At 39.6% G+C, this 23,715-nt stretch overlaps 1 protein-coding gene across 12 annotated transcripts in view; it reads right to left on the reverse strand.

Annotated features, from left to right (window-relative positions):
- ADGRV1 (adhesion G protein-coupled receptor V1) overlaps positions 1-23,715 on the reverse strand; it is a 235,158-nt gene that overhangs the window by 139,257 nt on the left and 72,186 nt on the right. For all 12 annotated transcript variants that reach the window (XR_013394656.1, XM_077936223.1, XM_077936222.1 and 9 more), the window contains 23 exons: positions 22,555-22,685; positions 21,367-21,466; positions 20,629-20,808; positions 19,950-20,113; positions 18,960-19,053; positions 16,983-17,061; positions 16,106-16,244; positions 15,290-15,431; positions 14,628-14,890; positions 13,943-14,118; positions 12,433-12,557; positions 12,011-12,177; positions 11,172-11,318; positions 10,662-10,769; positions 9,529-9,781; positions 8,806-8,928; positions 7,792-8,014; positions 6,739-6,943; positions 5,913-6,059; positions 5,226-5,481; positions 2,723-2,925; positions 1,277-1,453; positions 361-543 (listed from right to left, as the gene is read on the reverse strand). Coding sequence is in view for 11 of the 12 variants with exons in the window: in XM_077936223.1 (XP_077792349.1) it covers positions 361-543; positions 1,277-1,453; positions 2,723-2,925; positions 5,226-5,481; positions 5,913-6,059; positions 6,739-6,943; positions 7,792-8,014; positions 8,806-8,928; positions 9,529-9,781; positions 10,662-10,769; positions 11,172-11,318; positions 12,011-12,177; positions 12,433-12,557; positions 13,943-14,118; positions 14,628-14,890; positions 15,290-15,431; positions 16,106-16,244; positions 16,983-17,061; positions 18,960-19,053; positions 19,950-20,113; positions 20,629-20,808; positions 21,367-21,466; positions 22,555-22,685 (3,785 nt within the window). In the remaining variant the exon portion in view is untranslated. The remainder of the gene's footprint in view (positions 1-360; positions 544-1,276; positions 1,454-2,722; positions 2,926-5,225; positions 5,482-5,912; positions 6,060-6,738; positions 6,944-7,791; positions 8,015-8,805; positions 8,929-9,528; positions 9,782-10,661; positions 10,770-11,171; positions 11,319-12,010; positions 12,178-12,432; positions 12,558-13,942; positions 14,119-14,627; positions 14,891-15,289; positions 15,432-16,105; positions 16,245-16,982; positions 17,062-18,959; positions 19,054-19,949; positions 20,114-20,628; positions 20,809-21,366; positions 21,467-22,554; positions 22,686-23,715) is intronic.

Genomic DNA, 23,715 nt, shown 5'->3' on the forward strand with positions numbered 1-23,715 from the left:
AGATTAAACATTCTGCGCTGACCTTTGAAAACTGTATAAAACTGTGTTTGCTTTTGGGGTACATTTTTACCTTGCTAGCCAGAGACATAGGGAATTATGCAGGGGGCCTTTCAAATCCCTTTCAAATCTTCCATACAAATTGCACATGAAGAATGAAAAGCTGTGAATATGAGAAGGATGATGCTGTGCCTGTGTTCTGTTCTGTTTTTTTAAAGAGAGGAAATGTGATGGGCATGTGATGGGACTGTCACGTGATTAACTGCATTCATCATGTGAAGAACATAGTCATGAAAACATAGAAACTAAGGAGTACAAGATGATCTAAAATGCTGTGAATTTTTGCATCAGCATACTCCATACTTCTCCATCAGCAAATGTTAGGTTCCCGGATGATGGCGTGAAGTCTTCCAGGCTAGCAGTGACAGGTGTGGCTTCCCAATACAGATTTACTGATCCAAATTTTCCTGCCCCTCGAGCAACTAGTAGCTTCAGAACATTATCTGGTGGAGGAACCTCAAAGCCAGCTACCATTCCACTCATATCCTGGAAAGAAAGCAGTATTTTAAATTCAGCTTGGGACAGTTATTCAGAGCACTATAACAATTGCATTTCTGACATAGAAAAGCCAGGATATCAAACCATGGTTTGAAGTTGGTTTTAAAATCTGGCATGTTCCAAGCCTAGCAGCCGTAGCTTTCCTGGTTCAGATGAAACAGGAAACAATGGTTATTTATAGACTTTCTTGTTTAATTATAGGCCTGCTCCCATGTTACACTGTACAAGCTGTCTCTGCACATGTACAAGTGTTTGTGTGAAAAAGCATACACTTGTTGATTTTTACATGTCAACTGCTGAGTGCATAGGTGCACAGACTATACACTTGCTGAATGTTGCATGTGAATAATTGTATGAACGCACAGCTCAGCTATTTGGGGACTCAGACTGTGAACTCAAATGTACTCATGACTTGGGCAAAAGGTAGAACAAAGAGGTCGCATGTGTGGTTGAAAGGCTAGTGCAAGGGTGACCAATGTGGTGACCTCCAGATTTTGTTGGACTCCAGCTCCCATCAGCCCCAGACAACATGACCATTGATCAGGGATGATGAAAGAACACCACACTGGCATCCCCAGGGCAAGTGATATCTCAGCTTCTTAAGTTGAGATATAAAATGCCCCAATCAGCCCAACCATCTACAAACAAAGTCAGTTTCAGATTACTGAGACCAAGAATAATGACAGCATGGGGGCATTGACATTTTTCAGTTTGTTCTCACCTTGGCAGCACTGAAATAAAATATTCCTCTAGGATCATCATTCTCTTCAATTGTTATCTCAGCTATTTCTAAGCCAAGTCTTTTCACACTTGGCCCTCCGCCAGTAAGGGATGAGTCCAGCAACTGTACACTGCTAATATTGATTACAAATATCTCCTGTAATTCTGGGATGTTATCCTGTCGGGGTGGAAATGACAAATGGAAAGGTGGAATGTGAATCTCTCAAATACTGGAGCTATAGCAAAATGGACACACTCTCCCCCCATTCTTTTGCCTATGAAAATATTGCACTGAAATTGCATCTTATTATTGTATATGTAAATTGCCCTCGCAAAAATATAAAGGCCCCATCACACTTATATAGAGCTAGCATTTTGGCCATAGTACTTGATTCTAGGCCAAGTTCAGTGGTTCCCAATTAGCTAAGTACTGCGGACCCCCTGTTTTTCAAAAGCCAAGCCATGGACCCCTTACTTTTGACAATTTTGATATCTCTGTGGTAGTTTTTGTTGTGAATGGTGCCACAGACCCCCTGAGTGGGTTATGTGAACTCCCTCGGGTCCACAGACCACCAGTTCAGAACCACTGGCCTAGTTCATACATCACCTCAGTCCAGTCTCAGTGAGCAGACACCAAGGCGGTAATCCTATGCATGGGAGTAAGCGCTATAAAACAGAGCAGAAACTATTTCTGAGTAATCACTGTAGCCTGAAAATCTCAGCAGTTACAAACCTTACATTCAAAGCACATTAATTCTCCCAAAGAATCCTGGGAACCACAGTTTACCCCTCAAAGAGCTATAATTCCCAGGATTCTCTGAGGGAAGTCATGTGCTTTAAATATATGGTGTTTACACAGATTAGGACTCCAAACAGTAATGGGTGCACTGACCCAACTGTAAACAAGAATTGGGCAGCTGGTTTAGGAGTCCAGTCAAATAAATTAGAATAAACATTTTCTTCTATTCTGAGCTTTGTAAACCTGGCTGAATTTTAGCACATGTGTGTTATCAAAGTGCATCTTGAGAACATAGGATTGTATCCCATATTGGTCATAAAATTAAGGGTATGGCTAATTGTGTTCCATTAATTTCAATGGGCCTGCTCTGAGCAGAACTTGCTTAGATGCAATCTGTAGGGCACTGATTGTGAACTTTGTTTCCCATCATGGCCTCATGCATCACAATGCATCCTCCCACACCCTTTTCACATGTGCTTCATGTACAAACAAAGTAGATCAACAGAGTACAGAGGCAGCAGCTGTGGAGTAACAAGCAGCAGAAGTGAATTTGCCTATTTGCTAGATGATCTGGCATGCTGCATCTTTTGCCAGTCATCAGAACTGTCATTTACTAGGCGTAGGAATTTGGGTAGAGTTTGGCTGCTTAGTCACATCAACCATGGAGAGCTGCATGAGTGAAGGAAAAAGATATATTAAAATACTCACTGGCAAAATGACTACATTTACTGAAGCCATTGTCATGTTCGCTGGCATAATAATGGTCTTGTTTTCCAACCTATAATCCTCATTTTCAATGGCTTGATTGACAAGCGGGAGTGAAAGAATGGGCTGGGGGATCAACTGCACACTGATATCACCAGCAAATCCTTGTTCTCTAAGAACATGTAAAGTAACAATGGTGGGTTTCTCTGAAAAGATTGGAGAAAAAACTTGTAATAAAGTTTTAAAATATTTATTTATTGTTACATTTATATTCCACCCTTTCTCCAAAGAGTTAAAGGCGGCATACACACAACACACCTGTGAAGTAGGTTATGATGAGAGACATTAGCTGGCCCAAAGTCACTCAGTGGGCTTCATGACAGTGTGGTGATTAAAACCCTGGTCCCCCAAGTCCTATTCCAGCACTCTAACCATTACTCCACATTGGATCTCTTATCCAACACGTCTTTGATATAATTTCTGAAACAGAATAGATTTATTTTCTTCTAGTTCAGTGAGTTATAGCTGCAGTGGAAGCATTTCTTGGAGGTGGGGGCAAATGATCAAAATCTAGGGCTAGTAGCACTTTACAATACTTCAAAGCTATATTGGCTCCTAAAGATTTCAAAGAGAGGTAGGAAATTATTTAGCATAGGCACATCCACCAGGTGGATCATGATCTACCGGTCAATCACTGAACATCTGTGGTAGATCACTGGCTCCCCCAAAGAAGCTCAACATTTTGCCCTGCTCCCCCCAAAATGGGCCTTTCTCCTTCCTAAGAAAAGCTCAACAACTTTGACCTGACACTGCCAGTCTTTAATGAGATCGCAGTCTCTTGGGAGTTGGCCACCCCTGGCAGAGTACAAGAGTATGTGCTCCATAATTTTAAGCAAAGACAGGGGTGACATTTTTTTTGCTTTTACTTGTTTGCAACTTTTCATTAATCTCCATGTCTTTGCCGTATCCTATCATTGAAGGGATGCAGGTGGCACTGTGGTCTAAACCACTGAGCCTGTTGGGCTTGCTGATCGGAAGGTTGGCGGTTCGAATCCCCGTGACGGGGTGAGCTCCTGTTGCTCTGTCTCAGCTCCTGCCAACCTAGCAGTTCGAAAGCACGTCAAAGTGCAAGTAGATAAATAGGTACTGCTTCGGCGGGAAGGTAAACGGCATTTCCGTGTGCTGCTCTGGTTTTGCCAGAGCGGCTTAGTCATGCTGGCCATATGAGCCGGAAAAACTGTCTGCGGACAAACATCAGCTTCCTTGGCCAGTAAAGCGAGATGAGTGCCGCAACCCCAGAGTTGTTTGTGACTGGACTTAACTGTCAGGGGTCCTTTACCTTTACCTTTTTATCGGTACATTTGATTCAACTCAGTTTTATTCTGGTTGGTCCTTACAAGGACCAAGTAACTAAGAAGTGGTGCCAGAGTTTGATTCCACCATGCTCCAGCCCCTTTTCTGTTTGTGTCATATGCTTCAGATTGTAAGCCTAAGACAGGGGCTGCCTTATCCCAGGCTGTTCCTGGAGTTTTCTTCAGCTGAAGAGTGCCATTAAAATGAATAAAACAATATATTTACTTAAAATAAAACAACAGTTGAAATAACAGGACACATTGTGATGCAATGAATCAGCAACAAATGTTGAGATCTGCCTTGCTTTGCTCCCTTTCATTAGAGTCAGAACTTGAAAAGCATCCAGCAGGGCTAACTGAACAGCAACGACTCATTCAATAAATTACAATTTTTAAAATTGCATTAACAGGGCCAAGGAAATCTGCCCAATCTGGACATGACTGAAAGCAAATTTAGATGGCTAAAACGTGCGAGTCCAAGCCCTGTGCTACAGCAGGGGGTGGAAATATTTTGCGAAGCAAGCCTCGTAAGGTGTTTTGTACTCGGACACAAGTACAAAATGCATGGATGGAGGATGCAGAGATAATACTGTACATTCTCTTGTTAAAATATATGGATCTCACTGCTATATCACTGCATCTCAAAGGTGGTTTTTTTTAACTCATTAGGCAGAAAAAAAATACTAAGAGGACTATCTTAACTTTTCCCGTCTGCCAGTGAAGAGGAGCACCAGTAGATAGTGGGCTCCACCACTGTGGAAGCCTCGGCTGCACCAAGGTGAGCTGAAAGCTATGGCCAGCATTTCCCCCACAGATGAAAGTCCCCAAACTTTCTGAGGCAAGGAAGGGACAGGCTGATGGCAACTTTGGGTCCTCAGGCTCTCCTCAGGGCTGATGTAGTGAGGACAAGGGAAGCAACGGCTGGCGCAAGCCAATAGGTGGGTGTACTTCTTTCTTCCCTGCCCCCAATCAAGACTGCTCTGTAAAGCGGAACTGTTCTCATAAAGATATCTGGAAATATTTTTAATTACCTGCCCATCACCAGCAGGTCCCAGGATGGGTTACAGCAATTTAAATTTTGATATTAAAACCGGTTAAAACAAATTACCATCACAGGAAAATGTGCTTTTCACAGGATCACAGAATTGACTCACCTTCAGGTTCTGCTACTTTAACAAAGAGTGAGTCTGTATGCCATCCTACTGTGCCGTAAGGAATGTCATTAGGCAAAATGGAAAGTACAGCTTTTGCTCTGTTTGGATCGATGGTGGCTCCTCTTTTGGGATCCAGAACTCCCATAGTGCTGACACGAGTAAGAGTTATAATCACAGTCTCTGCAACTTCAGGAATGACATCTGCGAGGACTGTTAAGGTGATTGTGGACAAGGCTTGACCTTCCGAAAATGTAATCTAAAGATTTTGAGGGGGAAATATTTAACAGAATGTTTTAAAAGTAGCCTAGGATAAAACATTGATTCAGAAACAGTAGATTGAATTCAACTAAGATCTACTAGAGCCATTGAAATGAATAGGCTTAAATTAGGCATGTTGCAGATTGTACTTTTGCTCATGCAATAAGTAGTTCATGATTTAGGCTGGTTTATTCATATCCCATATGGTCTCATGCCCCTCAGGAGCTCATAATGGCTGCATTTGCTCACAATGGAAACCAAACTGCATTTCAAATGACCAAGTCATTATCCATGACATCACAAGTCAATAGAAGAAAACTTTTTAGTGCTTACATATGCAACTTAGTAATTAATTAGATTGCTTGTATACTAGTAATTAGAGCTTTACACATTTTCTGCAGCTAATATTCAGCTTGACAAAATACGTACCACCCCTGAAGTTGGAAATATATCGTTAATGCTCCCATGGGCCTCCCACTGTACTGTAACACGCCCATAGGTACTTATTAAGCGTTCAACATTCAAGGTGATCAAAGTGTCCTTTTCCATTTCTTCTACTTGTTTAAATAAAGAATTCTAAAAAAATGTACAAATGAAATAGAAAAGCATGTGAGCAACTTCAACAGGAATGCATAAAAAGGTTACAGCTAAGTAGCATGGGGGGGGGGGAGGGACAGACTTGATTCTTCATATTTAATTTCCCAATCAATATATAAGGAGTTTTACATATACATTAACTTCATGTTTTAAAATAGTCCAAGTTCTCATATGTTTCAGGAAACTAGCATAGAGCAGCAACTAGAATGGTGGACTTGGACTAGAGACCTGGGTCTGAGCTCCTCTTAGCAGTGAAGCTCAGTGGGTGATATTGGGCAAGCTATTCTCTCTCAGACCAACTAACCTCACAGGTTTGTTCTGTAGATAAAATTAAGGGAGATGGAATCCACATATATACCCTAATCTAAGAGGTGCAAATGCAGTAAATTTAATTTCATGTATTATTATAATTTGTTCCATTGTAAGCTAAGCGAATTACATGATAAAAAGCTCCAAGTTACAGTGAATAACATGGTGGGCTATTTTGCAAGGGGGAACCATTTAGACATGATTTTATGTAGCCTTACATCTAACATACTTATTTTCATTCATATAAAGAAGGTGTAAAAAATAATAATGCATCAGAATAATAGATCTAAGTATTCACATTGCTCTGATATTGGTCTATTGCAAATATATTCTAGTATAACTCAATAACCTGGGCAAAAGCAACAACTCCATGGGCATCATCATTTGGTGGTATAATTATGGTAACATAACCATTAGGACCAATTTCTGCACCACCCTTTGGATTTTTCAGCCATACTCGAAAAAATTCTTCTTCTTCCGGGATTGTGTCATCAAAGATATTGATTGCTATCACAGCTTCTTGATCTCCAGGTTCAAATATCAGTTCACCTGAACTAGCATAAAAACACATATAGAGAGCATAATTATAATTAAAGACTAGTTATACAAGACAACTATAGCAAAAAAAATGGGTTTGTCGTGCAAAAATAATGTATCACAAACCATAATAATTAAAAGGTATAAATTTGACTCCTAAGTTTTCAGTTACCATTTGTTGTATTTTATGTAGCATTACAAGAAACATATTATTCATAGATACATTAAGCAAACAATTTATATTGTATTTTCTTCCTCTTTTGAGCCAGCATGTAGTAGGGATGGTTATGAGTAGAACACACCTTAACTTTAAGCTCCTTTGAACTCAAGAAGATGGAGGAGGTGTTTTTGACTAGATTGAGCAATACATCAGATTAATAAAGACTTTTGCCTGCAGGGTGAGGGCGACAGAGGTCTCCCAACAGCTCTCAGAACCCCTTATTAAATGGCAGTCCCCAGGATTCACTGGGGGGAACCATTTCTGTATAAAATGGCATTAGACTGTTTTAAATGTATAATGCAGATGAGGCTTCTATCCTGACTATTTTGGCTCCTACTACAGCATGTCTGTTTACTCCCCTTTCCCTGCCTACTCTATCCTGGGTTTCTACATAGCTCCACAGATAGTATTCTCAGTGACTGATTTGTACAAAGCTTTCTGACTATAGCATGTTCACTAGATATTCAAAGGGTCAAAACTGATGTGTAGATTATAGGATCATATAAGGGTCCCATAAAGTTAAAGCAATGGGAAGAGAAAGAAGATTGTGGATATGAAAGTTTGTTTTAGACATTACAACTAAAACTAGACAGGAAAAACTCACTCCGTCTGCTTGTAAGTCAATGGATAAAATCAGGAACCTACCTCGGTATAAAATCTGATTGGTTGGAGACTGCAGTCAGCTCATAAACATAGGAGTAGGATTCTGCAGACAAGACAATTAGACTTTTGTTGGAATTAAGAGACACTACACTGACAGTGGTGAAATGATTGGCAGAAGGGGCTTCCAGCAATGGAGAGAGCTGGTTTTTTTCTGAGTTCCAAGAATACAGAGCTGATTTATCCTTGCTAGCAAAGAGCAAATGGCCTGCATCAAGAAACAGAAAAAGGAAAGAACTTTAGAGGGACAAATTTAAAATGTTTATGTTGAAAAAGAAGAAGAGCTAGTTGGTTAGTTTGCTTTCAATGTTTGTTACATCTAAGCATTTGCTTAACATTTAATTCCTCTTTATATTTTTACTTCAAGTAAAGTTTTCAACTTATTTTTTAGAATATGAAAAATAAAGTTTAGAAAAGAATGGTTTTCAACTATAATGAAATGCTTGCTCTGCCTGGATAAAATTGCTTTAGCAATTAGCATTACTTCTGTCTCATCAACTCTTTTTATTTTTCTGTCTAATATTGACATTTCATTTCGATTTCATAGGAAGATTGTTTCCTGCATTAATTTATTTGCTTCTTCTAAACCTGGCATCAATATCCTTCAGTATATTAGTTCCATTTTCATGTTCATGCAACTCCATGGTACTACACAGAGCTAGTATGCCATACAGAGAAAATACGGTAATATCAGCAACAAAACAACAAAAACATGCCTTAAGTATCATGCTCTAGATTCAGACCTTCAAACACCTTTTGACACCAGAATAAATGTATCCCAATCATTTTCCTGCATATGTACACTGAGAAACCATGGCCAACTGCAACATCTCTCAGCATGCATGTGCAGCAAAAAGGAATATTTGTGCTATTTATACATGATGTTGCCATGTACATGCTTTTTCCAACAAGGAGATGATACAAAGTGTGGGGGAAGCATTTTGTAGAAGCCAGCTGTAAGAGGACCTTCTCCCCACACCAACCAAAAAACCCACATACCTACACCTGAGGGTGGAACAAAAGTATGGATTTCATTTACAGCTTTTATAAAAAGGGTCTGAAAATGCCTGAATGAAGGTTGTCCTGTCTCCCACACAAAAACTTCACATGTATTGTTGGGCCCTGTGGAGAATAAGAAGAGGAAGAGCATAAGCTTGCATGCAAACATTTTAGCCAGATTATCAGGTAATATTTTGCATAGTGACTAGCGCCGTAGTACCTGAAAATATTTATTTATTTTATGTACCTCAGGAAAAGCGAAAGTATGATATAACTAGAACCACAGATGGGACCAACTTCTGGGATTTTATTTATTAATTTCTACCTAAGTGAAAGTATTCGAGAAATATATTTTTAAAAATTAAGAATCAAATAAAATGTAGAAATCAAAATAATTGTAAATTACTAGCTTCTGATGTGCTTCTTGAAAAAGTATATGCTGCACATTTGATCATTGCTAGCCATCCTGAGTTCCTTTTGAAGGAAGAACAAGATAGAAGAAAAAATAATAATATTACTATTACCATTTTTTATTATTCAATATCATAAGTGTACCTTACATTGGCAAGGACAAGATTTTTATATAATAAAGAGGCCACAGAAACATTTTCTTGATAAGAGTCATAAAGAAGTAATTTCCGTTCCCATTTCATGTTTCTATTTCCATAGTAACAGCTGAATCTTAATGTATTTCTGTCAAACAGCTCTTGTTTGTATGAATACCTTTTGCAAAAATTAGGTAGATGTCAGATCCAGAAATGAAGGCTTTGACTCTTGTTACGCCATTGATTGGCAGTTCATGAAGCTTTCTGAATTTGTTATCTGACCACTGGTATAAAAGAGGAGCATGTGAGGTGTCTGATGGAGCCACAACTAGATATGTAGTGCCTCCCCTTGAGAAAAGATCCACGCTTAGAACTCCATTCACCGAGAGCTGATGATGGAATCTAAAGATGCCATTATCCCAGAGGAAAATCTGTGGAAAATGAGGGGGAGAAGAAAACACCTCTTGTTACAGCTAAGACTATACACAAAGAAAACAGAAGTCATGTTAAAATGTCATTAAGCCCAACATTCAGTCATTAAGAGCCAGTGTGGTGTAGTGGTTAGAGTGTTGGACTAGGACCTGGGAGATCAGGGTTCATAATCTTCATTTAGCCATGAAGTACACTGGGTGAACTTGGTCCACTTACTCACTCACTCTCAACTTAGCATACCTCACAGGATCATTGTTGTGAGGATAAAAAGGGGATGAGGGAAAGTATGTATGCCACATTGAGATATAAATGTATTAAACATATGAAATACTGGCATGGTGTTTATTTAGGATATGAAAAATCGGGACATGCCTCCTGTAAGTCACACCCTCAAAATGAGCTTGAGGTTGACTGATCAACTGAAGCATTCATGAAAGTATCAGAAACAAATGCAGTACTTACAAACAGAAAGCTATGATAGGGTACATGCAAGTCCAATACAACCCAAATTTGTAACTTATTATTTGTCTATACCAGAACAAGCAGTTTAGTCAGTAAGCAAAGAAGCACCTCTGACAACTCCAGAATAATATAGCTTATTTTAGCTATATTTATTCTAGCTATATTTATTGGTGTGCTTTAGAAATCTTGTTTATGAAAATATATAGTAAGCATCTGCAGTCAATTTACAAAGTATTGAACAACAACAGAAATTGCCCCCATCTTCTTACTTCAATTACATAAAATTGAATTTGGTGTATTATTTCTACTCAGATGCTTAAACCATTCAGAATGCTGCAAAAGTTCTGAATATGTTAATCTCAACAGTCTAAAGAACAAGCACACATTACACAGGAAGAATAAGGAAGATCTTTCAACCTGGAGAGAATTGGATTCAGGCATACAACTTGCAATAACCAAGTAGTGGCTTTGGTCCAAACTGAAAAACTTTATATCACTGCTATCTGGCACAAAGATGGTCTGGATCTGCAAGGGGGGAAAAGATTTATCAAATTTAGGGCATAGACACGCATGCAATTTATTTAATATTGTACTATAATGTAGCAAATGGAGAAGAACAGAAGGCAAGAGGCGGGCGTGCAGGGCCCCAATGAAATTTTAAAGACCCAGGACTCCCACTGAAGAGGGGATGGGAAACAGATACAAAATAGGTAGCTGTCATTTCCTCCATTATACCTAATTGTTGCTTGGAGCTTGATTTAAATTGGGGAAACAAGGGGGGAATGCCCCTTACTCCAGCCCAGTTTGGACCCCCTTCCAACTATATGACAACTATCACAGGAAAGGATGCTGAAAGTGAATGCACTCCACCAAATCTATGTAAGTATATTGGGTTTAAAAGACTTTTGGATGAACTAAAAATGTTACCTGTAGCATCTGGAATCCAGGGGTGAAGGAGTACACAGTGTTGTTAGAAGGTCTATCTTGTTTCATTCCACCATGAGTAATTATTAGGTAGGAAGCACCATTGATTTGAAATGCCATGCATTGATGAGGATTCGCAATACTAAAATCCTAAGGGGAAAAAATCATGGAGTCAATGACTTAAGCACTTTTAGTACCATGCACGAACAATTGTTTTAAAACAAAAACATTTATTTAATGTTATATTAAGGTGAGATGAAGGCAGGTTCCAAAGGAGATTCTCTGTACATAAGAAGAGAGTGTTGGATCAGATCAAAGGTCCATCTAGATCATCATTCTGTTCTCACAGCTGTCAAACAGCATGCAGTAATGGTTGGTGAGGCAGGGCAGAGTTGCTCACCTGCTTTTCCAACACTGAGCATTACTGCCAGTTGCTGAGAGGGAGGGGTACAAGGTGCAGAAAGCTAAGCACAGTGCAGGCGCACTGGCGGAGCCAATCCAACATTCCTACCACTGTGCTCGTACCACACTGAGCTCTCCGTGCCTTGTGCCTTAGCTTCTAAGGAACCAGCGGTGGTGCTTGATGTTGAGAAAGCAGGTGAGCAGCTCTGCCCTGCCTGCCCTGCCCCACCAACTGGCAACACTTCAAGCCCGTAGAGATCCAGGTTCGAGAAGCCTGTGGCCTACCAGATGTTGTTGGACACTGGCTCCCTGTTACTGTTGTTGCAATATTTTGTATGTCCTGAAACAGTGCTAATATTAATCTGGATTGTTCCTGAGTGCTGTTCTTTCCATTTTATTTTCACATGGGAACACTTTGTTTTATAACAGTGTGTATATACCTCAACAGGAACGAAAACTCCCCGCCACTGGAATATTGAAGAATTTACAGCTGGGTACGTCCGCAACAATATGCCATAGAGAGAGTCCCCGGCTGCAATGAAGCACCAGCTAGATATTGGTTCTTCTGCAAAACTTTGTAAAATGGACAACACGCTTAATCCACCTTCTGCAACAAGAAGAAAATATGCACCAGTTACTGTGTGGATTGGCAGGGAAAAAAGAAAGAGAACCGCATATTATAGAAGTGAGGACCTCATCTCAAACGCAAAAGAAGAAAAAGTGTGCAGCAGAGAAAACAGTGATAGATTTACAGCCAGTGACATTGGTCAAGTCAGCTCCTGGGTACAACTTAGTTCTCCTTGTTTTATTAGGCCAATTTGTAATATTTGATTTTAAAAAACCTACTCATGAATTGACTTACTTATCCCAAATGCAGTATCAGACTGTGTTTCCCATTCCACACTCACTGATGTGTTCATCCCATTGCTCCGGGATATTTTCAAGTAGACTGTAGTGTTGCCTTCTTCAATTATGAGAGAATTTGTCCTAAAAGTTATGGAGACCATTACTAAAGTAAAGAAATTAATGTCCTTCATAAGACTAGGGTATGGAGGGCCTTCACAAAATGAGGATCTGAGGCCTGTTCCATCCTCCAAATTCAATCCTCCAAACCATGGGATTGGGTACATTAAGTGTAAAAAGATCCACTAGGTCCAGCAGTTATGGAGTCTGACAGGAATATAATACAGTGGAACCTCGGTTTTCGAGCGTCTCAGAAGCCGAATGTTTCAGAACCCAAACACTGAAAACCTGGAAGTAATTGCTTCCATTTCCGAATGCACCTTGGAAGTTGAACGGCTTCCGCTGTGTGTTTTTCCATTTTCTCATTGCTGACAGTCCTTTGCGCCTCGGTTGTTGAACGCATTTCGGAAGTCGAACGGTCTTCCGGAACAGATTACGTTCGACAATCGAGGTTCCATTGTGCTTACAATAGGGATGACAAAATTCATTTGCACTATCATGAAAGAAAATCACTATAAGGTTTTATATTATTTATTTCACCCCAAATAAGTTAATTAACACATATGTTTACATATGTAGTAGATATACTCTGCTGTGCAAACTGTCCTGGGTGGGGTGGGAATTGCGACTCAGATTTGACGGTCCCATGAGCAGCTCTGCTCATGTAATGTTTGTGATGGAGAAGGAGGGGACCATTTTTTCTTATTCCTCTTTCCCTTGACGCCCCCTATGCCACAAGGAAAGCTGTAGGAGGTGGTACAGGCTGGGAATCAGGAAAAAAAAATCCCCTTTCCCCCTTCCTCCTGTGGGAGCTTCCTCTGAATTTCATTATTTTCCTCAAATGGAAGGAGCACGCCTGTTCATGCAAGGGATATTCTGGATCCCACCCTGTAAATGCAATTAATAAAATGACAAACTATGAAGTGTCATAACTCCCATCATCTTACTTTGGGTCTTCTAAGGTATTTTTATGAAAATAGAATCGTTCTTTAGTAAACAGATTCATGGACATCTACAAAAAAAAGTTAGATGCAAAACACTGGTAGAATCCGAAGACATCTACTATTAAAGAATAGATTATCAAGGTATGTTGGCTAGCACGATTGTCTAAAGTAAGTGAAATTTATGGATTAGGAGGTAATAAACAGAACATAGTTGTTTTTGTTAAGAGCTGACAACAGTTAATTGAGTTATGAAAATGAAAAATATGTAATGATATCAGTGCTTATAGTTGTGTATTTAATGATATATCTTAGATATGTTTGACTTATGGGTTTATAAGCATCTACATTTATCAGTATTTTAACATAAATTTTTAAAAATGAATAATTGAACCAACATAAAATGCAGGACAATATCCTATCCACAAACAAAAAATGGCATTTACTGTGATGGCATTGCTGGTATACCTATTTGAAACTGGGAAGATACTGAAAAGTCCCAATGGGGCTTGATTCTGCAACACTGTGATAAATGTTTCTACTCTTGTGCCCAGTCTGGCTCCACCTGTTGGACTGAACAGGGTAACAACAAAATGTTCATCCATTTCTGGTTCAGTATCTAGTATGGCAGTTATATGCAAAGTCTGTAAGAGAAAACAAATGTATAAAGTGAAATTACTGCATAGACAATGACAATGAATTTTCGAAACAGAAAGTAGATAGATGCCAACTTCACTATATTATATTGGAACTGTTCTACACGTTACACATAATAAAATGGCGGAATTCTGGACTGTAACATTTCAGACAATGAAATCACATTTTCATATAAAAATAGAAAACCCTCTTTTTGAATGATCCACCATGCAAATTCTCACATATAGTGTGTTTTTGTACATACTTTTTGCTAATCTAAGCATTTTACTCTGTACTTTCCCCTAATATACAGTTTATTGTAACACATCTTTGGGTTGGAAAATTGCATCGTAAAATTTGGAGGTGTGTGAATTTTGAAGGAAAGCAAAGTTTTGTTTTGTATATTGGTACAGAAAACAATAAGTATAGGTTCTCATTAAAATAGGAATTTCTTCCTCATCCCTATATGAAACCAAGTAACATTTCTTCCATTTTGTAATAACTACCTGCATATTACCTTGAATCTGACTCCCTCTTCTAGAACAACATAGCCTTGTGATGGAGCCAAATCTATAGATGCTTCAGAAGAATTTATCTCTCTCACAAGATACTGGACAGTCACAGTTCCAAAGATTCCCTGAGGAGGCTCCCTGATAATGGTTAGTACTGCAACACTTTCCATTAAATATAGTGCTGATGGTTCCCTTAGAAAGAAATGTTCGCTGTTGTTGAAGGACAAAACTCCATGGCCATCATCATTGGCAAGGATGGTAACAGTGGCTTTGAACAGAAAATGAATGCAATTATTAAAATCCATCTAGGATAATCTTACCCATATTATACATACAGGAGCAAAAATGCAAAGGTGTTGCTATAAAACCCCAAAATAATGCTGGATCTTAAAATCAACTATTAAGTATGTGTTTTCCTTTCTACAACATTTAACATGTGATGTTACTATTTCTTCACCTAATTGCAAAACAATACCACAGATTGTTTGCTGCTAATTTTCTTGTCACACAAATAATAAACAGTGTTGGTAGCTGGCTAATTCTCTTGTTGGAATTTAACAGTCTTGAGGAAAAACACATAATTATCCACTAGGGCTAACTATGGTTTGTACAATGTAATTCTGTAATCACAACATACAGAACTAGTTTTAAGATTAGTTAATGTTACCTGTTGTGTTTTCGCCTAACTCTAACCCAAGGGATGGGTTTGTCAAAATAAGCTGGAATCTCTCATCCCCTTCAGGAATCTCATCATCAAAAATCATAACATCAACATATTTATACCTTTCTCCATCAGCAAAAGAAAGTGTCTAGCAACAAAACACAATGACACGGTATTTTAGAACATTTCAAAATTCAATACTTCATAAAAATTCAATAAATAAAGATAGGAAGAAAGATGCAAATCTTAGGTGACTTTTCCAAACCAGTGATGGTAAGTATTAAAGACATTATAAATCCATTTCAAATGACAAATGAGTATTCAAGGCACATGTGGAGCTCAGGAGTGTGATCCTATCTGCCTCTCATCCTCACTTCCAAGTACTTATCTGAAGGTCAGAACTGAACCTACATGTCTATATATAATATATACACTTACAAGCTCTCTCCAGGCAGCTGTGAAACCTGCCTTTCTCATGGTTCCTGATCATACGGTGCATTGAGCATACATGAATAGATCTGTTCTGACCTTTGGGTGAATGCCCAGAGGTTGCAAGTGGGCTCGATCCCTCTCCTCTCTTATGTTCATACTATATGTGCTCACCATATGAAAAAGGTTCCATATGTGATTTATTATTATTATTATTAACCTGTCAAGATGTTTGTGCTTCCTTTCCCTTCTCGGTTCTCCTTTCTTCTCCTTCCAGCCCTAGAATTCAAAAATTCTAACTAGGCATGTTGTCTGATTATATTTCACCGCTGAAACAAATTAGCTGGCTGGTACTATGGTGAAAAGTATTTTTGTATTAAGGTTAGTTCTTACCTGTGAGGAAAAATTAAAATCCAGCCCTTGATGTGCTTCCAGATTCTGAGCATACAAGAACAAGGACACTTTACCATAAGATCCTCGGTCCCGGAATGCCACTAATGTCAAACTTCCATTTAGTTCACTTATTTCAAAACTGTTGGGGGAAAAGAAGTACAGCCCTTCCCAATTATATGTATTGACAACAAGTTTATGATTTCGTTGGCAATATTCATATACTTTATTAGGGCTGCCATACGTCCGGGTTTCCCCAGACACATCTGGGAATCAGGCAGCTCAGCGACTGTGTCAGGATTTTCACTTTTGGGAATATGACAACCCTAACTTTATAGACAACAACTGATATGCTGGTAAAATAGGGATCAGCTGAGAAGCTTGCTGCAAAAATACTTTAGTTATGGGCACTAATATACTTGGGGAAGGGCAATAGCTCAGGGGTACAGTAATCACTTTGCAAGCAGAATGTCCCAGGTCCAATCACTAGATAGATACACACACACACTCCAGATAGCATGCATAGTTCCCACACCCCAACATCAGTCAGAAAAGTTAGTGCCTGAGTGAGGATTTCAACCAAGATCTCCCAGGCATAACACAGTGGCTCCCACATATAGCTATAGGAACTCCAAAGGGCCTAACCTCCTATTTGAACTTAGGGGACTATAAGCATTTGAGGAGTTTGAGGAAGCAAATTCTAAGGGAAAACTCTTAGATAAATCAGGATACTCTGGAGTATCCGATCCGTTGGATCACAGCTTTTATCTGGAATTCATCTGGACTTTGACTACTCAAAACTATCAACTGTGTAACACCAGAGGAAACAGTTCAGTGCTCAAACAACTGAAAACAAACATAAGCTGAAGATGAGACTTACTTTGTGTTTTGCCAGCCAACTACTCCTCTTGCTCCATCATTTGCATCAATAATAACCTGTGCTGCTAAACCATCTACATCTAAAGATAAAATAGGTTTTAGTAGTGCATAATATTTTAAGCATTGTTCAGATTTCTGGTGGATGCACAAATATTTCAAGAACAGTGGATATTTATTACTATATTTGTATATTTATCAGTTAACAAAGTCAATAAACAACATCTATCCACAAAGTATGGGGGTTGATTAGTTCTGAATGCAGATGCATTGTCTTTACTGAATGAAGGCAATAGAACAGAGACATCTAATTATACCACAAGTCTAAATATTTTCTACACTACCTCTAGAATACACATCTCAAGTGAACTACAATATATTTTTCTATTTACCTTTGAGTTTGTAATGAATTAACCCAGGCAAGTCTATAGACATGCAAATAAAGGAGGTCAAACATAAAATATTAGAGGTATAGTGGAAACAGCCAGAAGCGTCAGGAGTACTGAAAGTACAGACTCAGTCCATGCCCAAGACAGTAACTTGCTGAAAGGGACTAAGGATGCAATGCTAGACAGAGGGATTGAGGATTTAGAGCAGTGTTTCTCAAACTTGGGTCCCCAGCTGTTGTTGAACTACAACTTCCATCATCCCTAGCTAGCAGACCAATGGTCAGGGATGATGGGAGTTGTAGTCCAACAACAGCTGGGGACCCAAGTTTGAGAAACACTGATTTAGAGGAAGCCCAACTGCACCAATGGAACAGCAGATATGCCACCGCATATTGGATTTGATATCCCACTTTATCATTACCCAAAGGAGTCTCAAAGCAGCTAACATTCTCCTTTCCCTTCCTCCCCCACAACAAACACTCTGTGAGGTGAGTGGGGCTGAGAGACTTCAGAGAAGTGTGACTGGCCCAAGGTCACCCAGCAGCTGCATGTGGAGGAGCGGAGACACGAACCCATTTCCCCAGATTGCAAGACTACCGCTCTTAACCACTACACCACACTGGCTCCCATCAGCTACATTTCTGAAATATCAGAGCTACATATCAGCTACATCTCTGAAAACCCCACCCTACTTATATGCCAGCAGAACACTCCTAGGGTAGAGCAATAATTGTCAGCAAAAGTAGTGGGTGCAATGGCCAAAATTAGCAAATTTACATCATATCCTATACTCTTCCAGATAACACCACCTGTGTCATAGAATCATAGAGTTGGAATAGACCACAAGGGCCATCGAGTCCAACCCCCTGCCAAGCAGGAAACACCATCAGAGCACTACAAGAGAACAGAACTTTACACCAGTCCCAGATCTGATGGAGAAAACTCAATGACAGCCACTCCATATCTTGTCAGAGAATATGGTATCATGCAACCCAACACTCAACCACAAAGGGGGAACACAACTCAAATGACAGAGTGAGTGGCACAGGTCTGTAGTTCTCAGGCCTTGTAGCATATACACTTAAGAGCTCCAAAGAAGGCACTTTGGTGAGAGGAAATTATGGAGAATGGGCAGTCTGCATTTTTCACAAAACAGTTTGGCCTTATTATCACAACATAGATGGGAATTTGAGTACATTGCTAACACTTTTCCAGAAGAGGCTGGTCAGGTGGGAGGGGGAAGGGCAAAGTGGCAGGGAGGTTGGTGCAGTGGACACACGCTCCGGGGCTCCTGCTGGTACATTTGCACAATACTGACAGCCAAGCCTTTGCCACATGCCATCTCAGTAAGCAACAGTGACCTGCCTGCCAAGAACCTAACATAGGTATTCCACCCCAACCGATGAGCCACCTCTGCACTTCTCTACCAAGAACCCTACCAAGCCATACCTGTATTTAAATGCAAATACAGTTTGTATTTTGAAAGCTTTCATATTTATAAAAGTTAGTGCAAGAAAATATATCCAAGTCACACACTGCGTATATTACTTGATATATACTGTGGCACTAATGGAAAGATGTGAAATGTATACCAAGTCTGGGAGGGAAAGATGTCGAAGGATGCATGATAAGTTCCACGGATGTAAGATTAACCAGAAAGAATTCTTGTAACTCTGGTACATCATCCTGAAAAACAGAAATACAGTAAATGCTCATGCTATTGTATTTTAACATGCATTTCAAGAATAATCAAAGAAGGCCCTCTTTAACATCCTAAAACAGGGGTAGGGAACCTTCAGGGGGTCAAATGCCAGTGGTAGGTGGGACCAGAGCCAAAACTGAGAGGAGCAAGGTATGAGACATTCATTCCTTATGCTCCTACCCCTGCCTTAGAACATTTATTATAAAAGGTCGTTTGAGTCTTCTCTCCCAAAAGATAATTAATTACCTGCCCTCAGGTGGGTCTTCATATAACATATGTAAAATAATATATGATGTAATTTAAAATGATTTACAGTCATACCTCGGGTTACAGACGCTTCAGGTTGCATGTTTTTGGGTTGTGCACCATGCTGAATCCGGAAGTACCGGATCAGGTTACTTCTGGGTTTCGGTGCTCGCACATGCACAGAAGTGCCAAATTGTGACCCACGTGTGCACAGACGCAGTGCTGCGGTTACGAACGCTGCGGGTTGTGAACGTGCCTCCTGCACGGATCATGTTCACAACCTGAGTGTCCACTGTAACAGTGACAAGAGCTGGTTCTGTCAATGAAGATTTACTGCATAGTGTAGCCAAGAGATTGAAAATGAAAAATGTGTAGTGATCCATTATCACATCACAGTAGTTGTGACAGCAGCCAAATAAATGAGTTGATCTCACTTGTATGCATCTCATATTTCTGTTTGTAACTGTTCCCTATGACTTATCAACCATGGGTGGGCGGTTGCATCTACAATTAACTCCATACAGCAATAAAATATACATAGCATAAATATGACTCTGTTATATTCAAAGTATTATGGCCTAAATCCTGCATCCATCAGAATCATTTTTTGTTGTTGAATGGAATTACTATTTACCTCTAGAATAGTAACATTTATGGTAGCCAATGTTTCACCTTCTCCTAAAAGAAGTGACCCCGATACAGGTACGTAATCAACTCCTGGTTCAGCCAAAATCACATCGGTTTGATTCCTTATGCCAAGAAATCCTGGAACTGTTGCATAGGTGAGATTGATAACACCTAGTGAGCATGCAAGAAAAGAGTTCAGCAATCATTCTAATTAAGGGAGTTGAAACATGAAGAGACATAAATAACTCTTGTCAATTCCATATATTCTTGTGGAAGTGAGAGGTATGTAAAATGACTTACATATGTGAGAAATTTATGAAAAAACAGTAATTTACACTCAACAACTAGAATCTGCTCCTGTTCAGTATTTCAGACATGTTTTCTTTCCAGATATTCCAATTCTATCTCCACCCTGATACAATATTCTATCACATTTCGTTGGTGGTGGTGCCCTTAGAAATAATCTGCCAACTGTGGATGGGGCTAAAGCAGGCAGCAATATAGCCAGAGCAAAAATAGTCAGTCACCCACTCACACAATCTCTTTCCCCTACCCGCTCTTCCCATGGGCCAGAGGTTCTCCATCTGAGCTTGTAGAAAGGTGTGTGTGTATGTGTGGGTACACACACACATGCAAACCTTATTAAATACATAAAATTTAGAATCCAACCCACTCCACATACCAACCTAGAGATCCAAATTCTCTGTTAATGAAAAGCTGAATGGTTTTATTTCCCTCTTGTACCAAAACAACTCTAGATGAAGGAGCAAAACTCAGAACTCCATGTGGTTCATCACTCGCCTCTACTGTCAAAACTGCTTCATAGCCTTGGCTATCCAAGATAGCAGCTCCAGAAGAAGCAACCCCTGAAAAACAAAATCAATGTTTTTCATTGTATGTTAATCAGAACTGTCACCCACGGTATTTTGTTGTTGTTGTTTAAATAGCCCAAAGATCAGTTTAGTTGTTTCTTGAAGATGCTGCAAACTCTATAATTTAACTCAAGCACTATCTCTTAAAGTCAAAGTTCTTAGGGCTGGCAGGGAAGGTCAAAGCAGGCTATTCTACCTAGGAGTCAGAGTTTGCAGCCTCCTAGCGGTCCTAAGGCCAGAGGCCAATGTCCTTCCCTGCTGCTCTGCAGTTTCCGGACAACTGGCATCAATGTTCACAAAGACATATCCCTCACCTGATCACTGTAGTATGATGTGATCACTTGCCTTTGTGACATCACAGATCAAGCACTACAGACAAAACATCACTAGCACCTCACATCACTTCAGACACAATGCTTTTCATCTGAATCACTTAATACATTCTGCTGAATCTGTTAATACATGTAAACCACAAAATGCTGAGTGCTCAAGTAATAAGCATGCATGTGCAGATGAGCCCTAATTTGCTGTTTCTCCATTGTGACCTGTTACCTTGAGTTCTAACGTTGTACAGAATCACTTGATATTCTTCTTTTTCTTCAGGAATATGGTCATCCAACAAGTGAACGTAAAATGTTGCATTCAGTGATCCCTGTTATTTAAGGGAGAAACCAGTGAACCACTATGCAATGGACAACTGAGTACTATAAACAGTTAAGACATCTTCAGTTCCATTACAGAAGACCACAGCCCCATAGCTCCTGTAGCTGTTTTACCACAAGCCAGAACTGATACCTCAGCATCTTGCAAAACCCAAGTGGGAACTTTTTTTTACTTTCAAGGGCCACAAACCCTTGGGGATAATCTGTCAGGCACACGTACTGCTGCTGGAAGCAGCCAGAGCTAACAGTAGGGTGGAGCAACTCCATTTTCTCTTTCTCCCTTTCTGCCAGCAGACTTCCTGCTTGGAGAGGGAGAGATCACTTTTACAAGGGCTTTAAACCAGGGGTCAGCAACCTTTTTCAGTCATGGGCCAGTCCACCGTCCCTCAGACCATGTGGTGGGCCAGACTATATTGGGGGGGGGGATGAATGAATTCCTATGCCCCACAAATAACCCAGAGATGCATTTTAAACAAAAGCACACATTCTACTCATGTAAAAACACCAGGCAGGCCCCACAAATAACCCAGAAATGCATTTTAAATAAAAGCACACATTCTACTAATGTGAAAACAGGCTGATTCTCAGACTGCCCGCGGGCCAGATTTAGAAGGCGATTGGGCCACATCCAGCCCACGGGCCTTAGGTTGCCTACCCCTGCTCTAAACTGACTACTTACAGAAGGCTTTCTCCCTCTCCTCCTTTCTTTACCCCATCCATTTCAGTTCTCTGCCCCTCCTTCTTCTCTCTCTGGGCTCCCATCCACATGCAACCATAGGCTCTCCAACCCTAGTGAACGGCATTCAATGGAAATAGAACTTGACTCTGGACAAAGGCAGAAATTCCTTTCTTACAATTTATTCTTGGGACAAGGCCAATGTGGCAATAGAAGTTCCATGATATTCTGCTGGATGGGATGAAACAGGTTGGCATCCAAACCACTCAATCCCTACCCTGATAAAGAGCTTTGCACTGGATTTCTAAGACAGTAAAGTAGGCAATTTGATGAGGAAAAAAATCTGCTGTGCTTAATTGCAGCCATTCATACTTCCTGCTTATGTATTCATTTTGTAGTTACCTCCAAAAAAAAGAGCATGCCAGAAACATTTTCAAAATTATGTTCCAAGTGGGGCCCAACAATTTTCCAATCAACAGTGACATTCCCTGCTCCTGGGGCAGTCCTTAGGACATGAAACGACAGCAACTCTCCTAGGAATTAAAGAAAGCAGAACACAATAGTAACCACAAGGAAAGAGATGCAAATTTTGTGTATAACCCACCCGGAACTTCTCCTGTACAGTCCCCATTGCAGCGAACAGAAGTTTTTCAAGTATACCAATGTGCTCTTAAGCAGTCATTATAACCAAGTCATTATAATGGCAAATGTGCATGAGAAGTTTTTGGTGAGTTGTTTCCACTGCCGGGATTGCTCTTAAAAGACCCTGAAGCATGCAAACTGTAAATGAAATAATCACAGTAGCATCCTTAAAAAAACAAAATATCAGGTATATATAGAAAGCCTTGCTTTAGACATCCTATTAATGAATTAGTTTAGTGAAAAAAGACCCATATTTGTTGGAATGCTGAATCATGAAAATTTGTCTTTAGAAAGCAGCAGGGAAATATATAAAATTCATGCAAAGAATTTAAGTATAAACACAACTGAAAGCAAATTACCAACAGAACATGCAAAAAAAAAAAAAAAACAGCAAGAGGGAGAAAAATAAACTCCTGTCAACTAAAAGAAAAAATAAATGCTGTATGTACTAGCTGTCTCATGTGATTACTTAGTTTTTACAAGAAAGATACATATAATGTAACATTGCACTGTAGTGGAATGTTACACAATGCATGCAGAAAAATGCTTGTAATTACCTGTAGATTCCATTTATTTCAGTTAAAACTTACATGATAACATCAGTGTTACAATTTTCTTTGATTTCAGAGGGAAGAGTTCACAAAAAGTTAATCGTTACCTGTGTTTGACATATCATGTGCATAGATATTGCTCATTCATACTTTAGTATGTGAATATAAGTATAGATGTAATGCATACACATCTAATGTACATGTAATACATATAAGACTTGAAGTATATGCCAGGAACACAAGTTTTCTGCACAGCCATGACAATGCTTTTGATGGAGTACAGTTTTGCTAATAGGACAACATGGGTTAATGTTGCGTAAAAAATTTTTCCCCCTCTTCTGATATCGTAAAGAATTAGCATTTATGTTGA

The sequence above is a fragment of the Podarcis muralis genome, chromosome 11 (genome assembly GCF_964188315.1).
Source record: "Podarcis muralis chromosome 11, rPodMur119.hap1.1, whole genome shotgun sequence".
Classification (NCBI taxonomy): Eukaryota; Metazoa; Chordata; class Lepidosauria; order Squamata; family Lacertidae; genus Podarcis; species Podarcis muralis.